This window comes from Vulpes vulpes, chromosome 14, assembly GCF_048418805.1.
Source record: "Vulpes vulpes isolate BD-2025 chromosome 14, VulVul3, whole genome shotgun sequence".
In the NCBI taxonomy this organism is placed as follows: Eukaryota; Metazoa; Chordata; class Mammalia; order Carnivora; family Canidae; genus Vulpes; species Vulpes vulpes.
The window spans coordinates 14,771,326-14,784,424 of record NC_132793.1 but is presented as its reverse complement, the minus strand read 5'-3'; the positions used below and the strand labels follow the sequence as shown (position 1 = coordinate 14,784,424).

Sequence of the window (13,099 nt, the reverse complement as noted above, 5' to 3'; positions counted from 1 at the left end):
GAGTATTCTTGTTAGCTTTGGGAGATATCACACATGAGAAGTTTCTCCTGAGAGTACTCGTTCAGTGAGCAGATCAACAATGAGGCAGGGCCTCAGGGACCTGGCAAGGGTGTGGGAGCCAACAGGAGAGAGAAGAGAGAAGTATGACAAGGGGAGAGAGATCAGAGACCTGGATCCAGCGAGTAGGCACTCTGTGATCTGCACTATGTCCTCAAGGATCACAAGCACTGGGAGTAGAATAGTCAGGTGTGTGGAGGTTTGTTCTGGTTTATTTGACAGGAACAATCAGTTCAGACAGTGGGAAGACTGCTTTCCTGTTGACATCCTCTTGCCTGCTATCTGAAGTCTTCATGCCTTGGTGTGAATAGAGGTTTGGGACAGCAGCCCAGCCTCCTCACCACTCACTGGAGGGTGCTCATGCAAATATTCCCACAGAAGGTTGAACAGCATATGTTATTTGCTTGACAGTCTTGATGATATTCACATGGGCGTCTGCACATGTATATGGTGGTGTGCTTTTCACAGACCTTGATTTCCTTAATCAGCTGTATTTCTGAAACAGAGCAGGAACAGGGTCAGTGGAACCAGATCCCTTAAGAGCACTCTTCTCAAGTTTAAATCCTCTCCCAAAGACCCTAGAACCTGGTCCTACACATGACACTCTTGGACTTTTCAGGGAACTCACTTTCTGCCTTTCACCCAATCCTGGTGATGGTAGTATATTAAATCCTATTTCCCCCCATTTTCCCCTAATAGATCTCAATGCCTGATCTTCCTGGGCCCTCTCCATACTCTGCAGCCAGGACTTTGTCTCTCCTGTTAGTCATGGCCTTGGTGAATATTCTCCCTAGAATCTACACTCTGAGAAACCAGCAGAGTCTGAGATATCCTGCAGATGCTCTCCACTCTCCAGAATTTTCAGGGTCCAGAGAAGAAGACTTGCCATTTTGCCCCCTCTCTCCTGTCACTGTCCCTGATTCCAGGGCCCTTGCCCCTTCACAGAAAATACCACTTGCACTCTCTTTCTTTCCCTTCTACTGTCACCATCCTGGTCCCTCCAATGATAACTTGGACTTGACTTTGAACACCCCCAAACTTGCTTTCCCAGGGTCCTTTTATTCTATACCTACTCCCACCAACATTTCTGGATGTAACGTGTCACCTATTTGCAGAAATCGAAGAATAGTTTTTTGGTTTCCCCTCATGATTCTCAGGCCATGATGTACCTTTCACTACTGAATGTACCATTTGTCTGGATATTTGGAATGGAGAATCAAAAGATAGAGGTTCCCCCTCCACCCACATCACATTCCCAGAGCTGGGTAAAGGGGCCAGAGGGCCATGGTTTGGAGGACCCAGAGTCTTCATAGTGCTGTGGTCTGAGCAGGATGTGTTAAAGGTTCCAATTCCCAGGTCCTCCTCGGAAGGCCCCTTTCCCCTCCTGTCACCTACCCTGCATCCTCTTGGATTTATGGTACCCTCCCTGGGCCTGCAGCAGCAGCAAACAGAGGAGCAGGATAAGCAACAGAGCCTGGGTTGGCATGACTCTGGCCAGAGTAGAGTGTTCTCAGTCTGGCACAGACTTCTCCGAAGAGTTGGCTGGTTATCCTAGGCTCCTCCTTTCTTCTACTGGCCTTGTTTCCTCCCCTTATCACACGCTGTTCTCTCTGGGACCTGGGCTTCTGAAGAAGTTTCCTGCTCTCATATGATTTACCCCCTCCTTTGCAAACAAATTTTTCCTACTTCTTTAAAAAAAAAAAAAGATTTTATTTATTTATTTATGAGAGACACAGATAGAGGCAGAGACACAGGTGGAGGGAGAAGCAGGTTCCCCTGTATCAGAAGCAGCCTGATACAGGACTTGATCCCAGGACCCTGGGACCATGACCTGAGGCAAAGGCAGATGCCTAACCACTGAGCAACCCAGGTGTCCCAATTTTTTCCCAATTCTAATTATTAGATAATTTACAGAAAAAAGAGAAGAGTATAATTTTTTTAAAAATATGATAATCTAACTAGAGAATTCATGTGTGTCTCATTTATTACCACTCTATTTTTGCATATTTAATATAAACAATCTATTGTTTTCTCATATTTGAAATCACCCATCTATTGTTATCCATTTTGCCCCACCCTCATTTAATCAGGTAAATATTTCACAATGTGGTTTTCCATAATTACACACATCTCACTTAAATTCCTATTGTCCACCATTTGCATTATACTAATTACTGATTATCTAGACAATGTATTATATTGAATATTTTCAACCATAAATCTTTTATTTCTGAGATTAATATAAGAGAAGTGGATTGTGTGGGTGCAAGAATTAAGTAGATATGTTAAGTATAAATAAATAAATACACATATATATGCATGTATGCCTGTATAAATAAATACATATATGTATATGTAAAGAGAGAGATGGATAGTTTTGTAACTAAATATGGATAAATCATATTTAACTCAACAGAGGATGAGTGCTAATTTCCTTAAACCTTATAAGGCACCACAGTGTAAGTCTGGAGATAATGGGCATGAATCAACCTTCTATTGTCTATAAAAATATGAGTAGCAGAGGAATGTTCATACGTTTTGTGCTGGGGTAGATGGGGAGTTGAAACTGACCCCAATATTCTCCAGCTTCGTAACACTGGGACAGTCCTATGACCTCTGTAGACTTAGTCCATTCATTAATTCTTGACACTTCCATGGTGAGGATGAAATAAGATGACATCTTATATACACCCTCATAGTACCCGGCACACAGTAGGTGCTCAATGCAGTACCTTTGTCATGTCTCCAATCTTGCTTCCCAACAACACATAGCAAGTCCTAGGGACCAGAAGGACTCTCTTACCTCATCGTTTACACTGGGTACTAAGATCCAGCCCTGGAATTGGTCTCTTAGAAGAGAAACTGTTTGGTCCAGGAGTCGGTGAGATTTGCAGGCTTATCCAAGCAGATCTGCCAACTCCACATGGATTGGTAGCAGAGCCAGGAGTAGATATAGGAACTCAAAACAGCCATTTCAAATGAACTACCTCTACTCTCTGAAAGAACAGAAAATGTGGGTAATTTGTTCTGGTATTTTGGAGTGAGGAGGTGAATTCTGAGAAGGGAACTTTTCACGTTCTGTGAGGTGGAGGGTCAATCACTCTAGCCTTCCTTCAACTTTAATTATTTCTTCCGGCTGACAAGCTCCACCAACCTACACCCTTGGAGAGAACCCCTCAGCCTTTCCTTCTCCCCTGCCTCCTCTTTTTTCCTTGTTCACCCTAGTGACTGTGGGGAGAGCTCCACAGACTGTCTCCTCTTTCAACATTTTCTGGGTGGGATAGACACACAATCTTACCCTTTAACCTGAGGTCAACTGTAAAGACCTCCCTGTCCTAAAAGAATCCCTAAGGGATGCTTAAATTTCCATCATCGGCCATTTTTTCTTTGGAAATTGGATCCTTTACAAATGCAAATACTGTATGATCTCACATATATGTACAGAAAACCAAGACAGCCCAAACTCATACCTACAAAGAACAATCTAGTGGTTACCAGAGGTGGCAGGTAGAGTGTGAACAAAATGGGTGACAAGGGTCAAAAGGTACCAACTTCCAATTACAAAATAAATAAGTTCTGGGATGTACTGTACAGCATGGTGACAGTAGTGAACAATACTGTATTGTATATTGAAAAGTTGCTTAGAGAATAGGTCTTAAAATCTCTCAGCATGTGGAAAAAATTATGTAATTGTGTAGTGATGAATGCTAGCTGGATTTATTGTGATGATCATTTCACCATATATATATTGAATCATTATGCTACATACCTGAAACTAATACATGTAAATTATGTCTCAGTTTTAAAAATACAAATATCAGGGCACCTGGGTGGCTAAGTTGGTTGAGAACTGGACTTTTGGTTGTGGCTCACATCAAGATTTCAGGGTCCTGAGAGCCCCACTTTGGGCTCTGGGCTCAGCAGAGAGTCTGCTTGGGATTCTCTCCCTTTCCCTTTGGCCCTCCTCCTGCTCTCTCTCTCTCTCTCTCTCTCTCTCTCTCTCTCAGATATACAGATAAATCTTTTTTAAACATTCAAATGCCAATGGAATAAGCAATCACTAGGATTTCTCTAGAGCTCAGGAATGGGGACTATGAGAGCAGACACCAACAACACAACCTTATAGTTTTAGAAGAACACAAGGCACATTACAGATAAAAATTACATGAGCATGTATTATATATGTGTGTACTATATGTGTATATGTATACATATAATCATATAAGTAATAATTTGTGTGAATGTATACATAAATTCATATCCATATATGTATATATGAATATATATGCCTGTCTGTTTATATGTATGTGTGTATATATGTGAGTATATATATTATGTGACTATATATGTAAGTGTATATATATGTGTGTATATGTATGAGTGTTCATGCATGTATATGTGTATGTATGTATATATGTACATGTGTATAAAATATGCAGAGAGAAAATAGATTTTGAAGAGGTGTGGGAAGAAGGAGTACATTTTGTAAAATGTTACAATGAAGCTCACGAGTGACATTTGAGTAATAGGAGTGTTAGTATGTTAAAAATCTATAATGGAGTTAAGGGAGTTACCAGACAGAGAGAAAAGTGAGCTTGCCAAGCAAAGATTGCAGTGTAGATTTTGTCTTTATCAAATGAACTTAAAGGAACAATTTATACTTAAAGTTTGAATGAGAGAACCTGCCATTGTTCCACATTGGGTTGTTGCTGTTTACATTCCTTTGTTGAGCCTAGTTTAGCAAGTATATGTTGAACACCTATGTCTTTGTAAGCTTTTTTAGCAGGTGTATGTTGAACACTTCTGTTCATGGTCAAGACAGGATCAGAGGCCATGGATACTGACAAGTGATTTGTCTGTTTTCCTCTTTTTCCATAACTATATCTACTGCCTCGTCTTGAGTTATAAACAAAACCTGGAAAACCTACAAAAATAAGTGTTTTGTGGTTATCTAGGAATAATACAGAAAATATTGCTATTATTTTTGGTGAAGAAAATCAATTTTGTATAGTTTATTTCAACCTAAATAAAATGTGAATTTTGTTTAAAAAAATAAAATAAAATATGCAGAGAGCAAAAGCAAGAGTAAAGCCCTGCTGTTTTCCTAAAATCTACACAGCTTTTTTGAAGATCTATTTGCATAGTCCAAAACCAAGTGTGGCAAGAATCCCCAGACGAACCTCCTTGGCACTCTCAGTGACTGTGCTCCTCAAACAGACCACTAGGGACCCCCAACATCTGGACCAGACACAGGGCAGAGCTGTGATTGCCCCTCACAGAACATTATTACCTGGCCATAGAAAAAGAGGTCTTGGGATTCCATAACGCAATCATTTTAGGTGTGGCAGCCTTTGTAGTCCCCACCCATCAAAGTTCCCTTCTGTTTGCTCCCACGCCTTTGCTCCCACGCCTTCTGTTTGCTCCCACGCCTTTGTACCCAGGTCCCCAAATTCTGCCTTTTGTCTCTATACAGTCTACCCTCCATAGCCAAGTCCTCAGAATCCTGAAATACATTTCCTACTGTTCAGTGCATTTGATGAATCCTAGAAAAAATTGCTTATACATGGATATCTCCAGGCAGTGTATGAAATATTCCTGGACATAGAGTTTGGAAGAATGACGTCTGCTCCCTGGCAGCCCTGGCCCTTGGCCTCTGGACTCTTTTTTTTTTTTTCTAATAAGCTCCAAATCATGTGTATGAGTGCCCAGTGCAAAACTCCTCTCTGATATTTGGTGAGCAAAGGCCCCCAGCCCTCAACCCACAAACTTGTGTCAAGACCTTGGTGCTAGATTCGATCACTTTACTTCCCTCATTTGCTGGGTGGCCATCTGCCTTTCCTAAGTTCTTCCTGTTCAGTCTTTTTTTATCCACATAAAACCCCCAAGGCATTTGGTGGGAGATACTGCTATGTTTTATTTTTAATTTTTTTAAAGATTTATTTATTTATTCATGAGAGACACAGACTGAGAAAGAGAGGCAGAGACATAGGCAGGGTCCTCCCAGGGAACCTGATGTGGGACTCAATCCCAGATCCTGGGATCACGACCTGAGCCCAAGGCAGGCACCCAACCGCTGAGACACCCAGCCATGCCAGTGCTATGCTTCAATTAGCAAAAGAGAATCAATACAGAGAAAGGTGGGATCTTATTAGCACAAAGCAAGTCCAAAGCAAATAGATACGCAAACTGCACTTCAGTCTACCTATGGGGAGACTCAGATGCATCAGATAGACTCAAGACTTGGGTCTGTTTGGGTGGCCAGAACTGTTAGTAAGGTACACAGTGTTCTTCTAGTGTAGCAGGATAGGATGTACTGTCATATTAAAGAAAATCCGATCCTTTGGAATGGGAGAGTATCAAAGGAAAAACTCTGTGATATGGCCAAAATGTAGCTCCAGGGCAGAACTTACAGATCTGCCATAATGCAAACCACCATTAAGTTCTAGGCCTTTGAACCTTGTTTTTATGCTCTTCTGTCCTGGTTCCAGGTCACAACCTCCTCTCCCCCTCCCCAAGTAAGAAGAGGCCACATAAAAGAGCTATCAGCCAGTTCCTCACACACTCAACTCAAACACCTTCAGAGGTAAGTAAAGATAAGGGTCAGGAGGCACCAGCTTTTATTGATGCCTTGCTTGGATGAATTCTCTGCATAGGTGGCATCAGCACTATTCCTGTGAGATGGAGATTACTGTCTCTGGTGTTTGAATAAGAAACTTGAGACAGAGGGGACATACCTGTCTGAGGTCCCACAGGTAAAAGGGCATACATGAAACAAGATATCTGTATTCTTGACTCTAAATCCAGTACTTTCTCCTCTTTAACATTATCTGGTAAGCTCAGGATCCTGAATTCTGAGGGGAACAGTTGGCCTGTGTCTTTGCAAAACCTAGGGGTTTTGTCATTATCCTACCCTCGATCTCAAAATGACCAAAGAATTCACCCAGAATTCTGTATGTGAGTAGGACCCACCCTGGACATGATTATATATATATCTTCTGGCTTGTTAGTGCACCTGAGGTGTGTAAAGAAGAGGATTGAGCATCCCCAGGATCCTGAGCACCCTTTAAGGGCAAGTACAGAACTCAGAGAACTGGACTAAGAGTAAGGCCTTTTCAATGAACAGATCTCAAAGTTCTGGAAAACTTAGATCTAGAATGAATGTTTTATATTTTTTAAATATTTTTTCCTTTGCTTTTATTTAAGTTTGACTTGCCAACCTATAGTATGACACCCAGTGCTCATTCCATCAAGTGCCCTCCTCGGTGTTAGATACAAATACATAGCTTCATGGAACCCATGGCTTTGGGTTTACTGTGTTTCTGTCAGTGTGCACTAGTTTTCCTCCTTCTTTGAGCAAAGGCAGTGTCCAGGAATGCAGCCCACCCCAGGGCCTACTAACCTTCACCCAGCTACCTCCTACCTCATATCCCCACCTGAAAGTGGCTGACAGAGCATCTGCATTGCTCATCTGCCTTGCTATGCACTGCTGCCTACACTCTGAGCCAGGCTGAGGAAATGGATATCCTACCACTCTGAACTGACTTTTTTTTTGCTAACTATGTGAGTGATTTATAGGATTTCTGACAATCTACCATGCTCCAAGATAGTTGGCCTTTGGCCTGGAACTTTTCCAATTAGGTTGTATCCCTTGGTAAGTATTGCCCAGTGGTAAATGAAGTCTTAATACCTTCAGCTGGCAGTTCTCCTTCATGGCAGGGACACAGGTTCTGAATATAGAAGGTTGGAGAACAGATGTAAGCAGCTAAGAGTGGAAGCCCTCCAGACTCAGATCTTTTACATTTTAAAGGCTATCCTCCTCCTTTGCTTTCTCTCAATAATCTCCTTCTCTTGTTCTTCTCCTCAAGTCTTCTTTTTTTTTTTAGATTTGGGGGGCCTGCTTTATTTCTCAGCCTCAGGAGCTGTGTGCTCTGTATCTGGGGCACAGATGAGTGGTGGTCAGATTCCACTACAATAATCCTGTGTCTTCCTTCTCCCACCAGGACTGCTTCTGGGCAGAACCCGGAACAGCCAGACTTTCTCCTTCAGGTTTCAGGAAGATGTAGTTTTCAGAGTCCATGATGCAGAGCTGTAGCTCCAAGCAGCTGCCAGTCCCCCCTTCTGTGCCCCCAATCCACCAACAGAGTACATGGGAATTGGGTGGGTAGGGGAGTGGCAGCCAGCAGACTGGGCCTCAGCCAGGATGTTGCCACCACTCGCTGGCCACTAGACGTGGATTGGGTTTGCAGTACAACCCACACTCAATGCTCCCCGCTCCAGGAGGGCCAGAGGTCAGGATAGGAAGGGAGCTGGAAAGGGGGGTGAGGTGGGATGTCAAAGGGAGGCCCCAGTGGAGCTCTGAGCCACAGGCTAAGCCCAGAACCAAGAAATCTATGTGACACGTATCACATTTGATCACTGTTCCAAAGATAATGCCCACTAAATGTAATGTTAATCAAATAAATACACTCAATAAATATTCAAGATTGGCGTCCTCCCCCAAGGAGGTAATGTAGCAGAGCAGGGGTGGGCGAGTGCCTGAGGTCTCAGCCTCAACTCTCCTGGGAGGAGCAAGGGCATAGGAGGGGGTTCTGGCTTCCCTGTAGTCTGATGCCTGCACATTCTGTCTTCCAGGTGTCGTCACTCTGGGCAGACAAGTCTGGTGCTGGCCCTCAGGGGCCAGGATGGGCCCACTGGGCCCTGGTGGTGCCCAAACCACTCCCACTCCCAGGAGGGTCTCTCTCCTCCTCCCTAACTCCAGGTGACCTAGCTGCTGCTATTGGGAGGTGGGGGGTCTGAAATCCACCCCACTGCAGTCAAAGGAAATCCAGGTCTGGGGTAGTGCTCAGACTGAGCCTCCACCTGAGCTGTGGGAGCTTATCCACAGAGGAGGGGCCAAGACGGGGGAGGAAGGTGAATAGGTTATGCTAAGGAGGTACAGCTTTCTGAGGAAGCCCAGTTAAGTGACTTTATGACTACAAAGAATCCTAAACATATCGGTTTCAATCCTGATACAAGTTAGTGTGTTGCTTTTTATGTGTGAATGTTTTTCCATTACTTCAACTTTTTCCTAAGTTTCATATCTATGTGTGTCTGAAAATTAAAGAATCCCAGGAAAGGCCTTTGTGACGCCCTGATCGGGCCTCTCCACCTCACAGGGGAGGAGGCCCACGGAGGCAGAGATGCTTCCCGGAGTGCACAGCAGGACAGTGGTAGAGCTGACTCCCCACCCAGGGCCCCCTCCCTGGTCCAGCCCGCCCCAGGCTTGGAGCATCCCGGGTTGAACACCCCTTCTCCAGAGGACATGCGGCCTTTCTGGGGCTGCCTCAATTGTAAAAGCCCAGCCCCACTCTTGTCAGCTCCTGGCTGGGATCTACTTGGGAGGGGCAGGGGGCAGTCTGAGGGCTGGATATCTTCTGCTGCAGCCTGCTTAGCTTGGGGCTTCCCAAGGCCCAGACGGGATGGAGAAGGCAGTAGCTCCTCCTCAGGTCTTCTAAATCTAATCTGCTCACAGTCAATGTGTCAAATGTTCATATGCCTAAAACTTGCATTTTTCCAGCTTCTAAATTTCACTTTTTCTGAAAGAAGAATACATTTTCAAAACTGCCTTTGAAAAATTTTATGCTTTTTAAATGATCTCTAGTCAACACTTGCTTTTGAGCAGAGGAATTTTCCTTGATTCATCTCGAGCACTGTTTTCACTAGAAGTCTCAGGGATGTTGGAAATGTTATATGTGTGAGCTGTTCAACATAATAGCCATTAGCTACATGTGGCTATTGAATGTGTGAAATGAATGGAAGTCAGATTTTAAATTTAATTAAAATTGTCACTTGTGGGCAGCGGCTATCGTTACTGGACAGTGCAGGGGAGGCTTTTCCGCTTAGTGGAAAACTTCTGAACAAATACAAAGACTTCTAGGGAGAAGGACAGTCACTGCCTTGTGGCCATGTAATTCATAACATTGGAATTTTATTCTTCTCTTGGGCTCTTTTATTTTATTTCGGAATATGAATATATTTCTTTATTAGGATGTTCACAAGAATGACACACTAGCACTGTCCTTCTGATGTGATAAAGAATACATACATCTGACCCTGACCCACATTCTGGCAGGAAACAGGCATAAGGGCTCTCAGAGCTGGTACCAAGTATCCATTGAAGGCAACTCCATTCACCAGAAAGGATGTTTCCTTGATTCCAATGTATCTGCTATAGCTTCCAGTCAGGTCTCCATGATTTGCTCAGACTTCATTCCAGTGTCAGTGGACCCTCTTTTTTTTTTTTTTTCTAGCCACTTCTCAACTCCTTACATCAGCTGCCCCATGTCTAACTCACCCAGGTAGCCTCTGGAATTCTGTGGCACATCTCTTTGGTATGCTGCTGCCCTGCCGCCCTCAGGGGCATGGTTGGGATTTGGGGGAAAGGGGAACAACATCACATTACCAAGCAAACAGCAGGAGCATTTTGGCAAATGACACTTGAACACACACCTAACACCTTCAAAGAATACATGCTTTCTCCCCTAATGATTCATAATCCCCTAGAGACCAAACACATATGGCATGATTTTGTACTCCAGGCACAAAGGATACAAAGTGAATGGTGTTTACATCCATCATGTCCTACATGCAACAGGCAGTGAGCTCAAACCAGATCTCTGACGAGGCTCTTCCTGCCTCTGAATGGTGTCACCACTCTGTTTCTGCCTGTTCTTGGCATTAGTTCATTTTTCAAAAGGGAGGATAGGATGGTAGAGAGAGAGTAGAATGGGAGATGGAGGTGGGGTGGGGGATTAATATACAGATAACAACCTGTAAAACAAAAATAATACAAAAATGCAAAACCCGGATTTAGTACTAGAATATAACAAGAGAAGGTAGCTGGAGAAACTACATGCGAACACAGATGATATGATACACAACCCCAGGGGGAGAACTCACTGAGGAGTAGGACAGAGGCCAGTGGTTTACACTAAGAGCCTTTCAATGGACTGCTGAATGGACTGGATCTGCTGCTTCAGCTGGGAGCCTTCTTTGATGGTGACAGAACAGGTGATGAGAGACCTGGACACCCGGCAGGCCCGCCCGAGGGCCTGCTTGGAGCACACAAACATGTAGGGCATGTCCTTATCTTCACACAACAGTGGAAGGTGCAGGATGATCTCCAGGGGCTCAGCGTCTGTAGCCATCACGATGAACTCAGAGATGCCTCTGTTGAGGGTTTTGGTGGCTTCGTTGGCTCCTTTCTGAAGCTTCTTGTAGTTACATGACTGCTCCATTCACCAAAGAGGATGAATCCTGAGAGGATGGAGAGGAAGGCCCAGTAGTTTCTTGGTGAGGTGGGCATCTGCAAAGGGGTAGGCCTTCGGATTTACATCAGCCTCAGTCATATCTGCGATTCTGCAGTCCTGCCACCCCTCCTTTTTCTTCCTCTTTGATTTCAGGATGGTGAAGCAGCAGATAAAGGCTAAAGGGGGCAGATGGGAGAGCTCTGGGAATTTTAGCAGTAATTAATGCTCCTGCTTCCAAGGCCTATGTCCGTGCCCGCCCCCCCACCTCAGCTGCCAGTTGTCAGCAGGCTATTTCCTCTTCTGCTTCATTGTTTTCTCTTTAACAATTACCACCATATATGGAGGAATGATAGTGATATTGATAGTTGGATTGTTGGCATGATTTGTGTGATATGATCATATTATTTTGTCTCTCTTGCCTGTATACTTTATTCAGATTGGCCAGTTGTTTCCTTGCCTCTTTAGGAAAACTAGGTGGGACCCCCTAAATTGTGTGACTCTCCAATCACAAAACAGCTCAACTTAATAATTAAATGTGCAGGCCCATGTAATTAGCCACAATTCCAAAACTGTTGAGAACTGTAGACTCTCTCCTCCCTCAGAAGCTCTAGTTATAAGAAAGGATGTGGTATCTCCACCTTGGGCTCTTCATGATTCTGTTCCTTCACATCTATCTGGCTAAAAAAAGTTTCTGTCTCCTAGGTAGTAGAGGCAGGAAGAACCAATAAGTAGGAGTAGGACAGTTCTCACACAGTACACTACTATCAAAAGCTAGATTTGTGCTTCTGGCACTCTTCCAAGGGAGATTTCAAGGGTTCACTGAAGAATGAACTAGATGCCAAAATGGCATCTAGCCATTTACAATTCAGATGGACCCCAACTGCATTCTCTTCTTTGGTACTGAAGGCCACTTTAGCCAGATTTCTTGCCCTTCCAAGTCTTCAGTTATGTTTCAGGCCTACAGGATCACTACAAACTTCTGGAGATGCACAGTAAGCTCTATGAGTAGTATCCACAAAGTCTTTTCTGTCCACTTGGAATCAGAAGACAGCTTCCTCACTTATTGAACAGATCTCCTTACCAATAAAATCTTCAAAACCTCTGCAACTTCTTCAACTTTGGGTCATCTATTTAGATGAAAGTTTTAAGAGTCCACTAACTAATATCTGGCCATCAACTTTCTCAAGTCTTACTGAGTAACCCATCTCCCATAACTCACTCTGGAATCACTCTGGCACTCTGGCTTAGGGTCAGGACCAACACTTTCATTGTATTATAATATTACATATGTTCTTACGTAAAAACATCAGGATCCTTGATGTGTTCAGCTATTCCAAGTTTATAGAAATTTTAAGGCCTAACATACACAGGGTATCCCTAGGTAGTGGAATCTAATGCTTATCTGTTTCCTTTTTGTATTTTGTTGTTGTCATTTGACAAATTATACAAGCTGAAGATTTATTGCTTTTTAATCAGAAAAGAAAGAAATGGATTTTTAAAAGAAGTAATTTTGCAAAGGAAATGGCTTGTAACGTAAGTTGAGGAAGTAGTCTACAGAAGTCAATGGCTAGCTTGATACATTGTTAGGTGCCAGAGGGTGAAAAGGAAAAATAGGAGAATAATAACCCAATATTCACAAGAAATTTCTATCTCCTTCTGATCCTAGTCCCCTGAATTCCTGTTCTACCTCAGGTGGCATTAGGAGAAGACCTGTCTTCTGCCAGAACTTAACCCAAACACACAGAGTGACAACC

General features: G+C 43.5%; 1 protein-coding gene and 1 pseudogene across 1 annotated transcript; both read right to left on the bottom strand.

The window, feature by feature from the left end:
• Positions 1 to 401: 401 nt before the first annotated feature.
• On the bottom strand, positions 402 to 1,543 carry LOC112931907 (WAP four-disulfide core domain protein 10A-like). Its single transcript, XM_026014713.2, has 2 exons — positions 1,453 to 1,543; positions 402 to 553 (listed from the first exon to the last, which is right to left on the bottom strand). The coding sequence occupies exons 1-2, from the start codon at positions 1,541 to 1,543 to the stop codon at positions 402 to 404; spliced, it is 243 nt and encodes an 80-aa protein (XP_025870498.1).
• A 9,461-nt stretch (positions 1,544 to 11,004) lies between these two features.
• LOC112931944 (NHP2-like protein 1 pseudogene) lies at positions 11,005 to 11,444 on the bottom strand (annotated as a pseudogene).
• Positions 11,445 to 13,099: the final 1,655 nt, after the last annotated feature.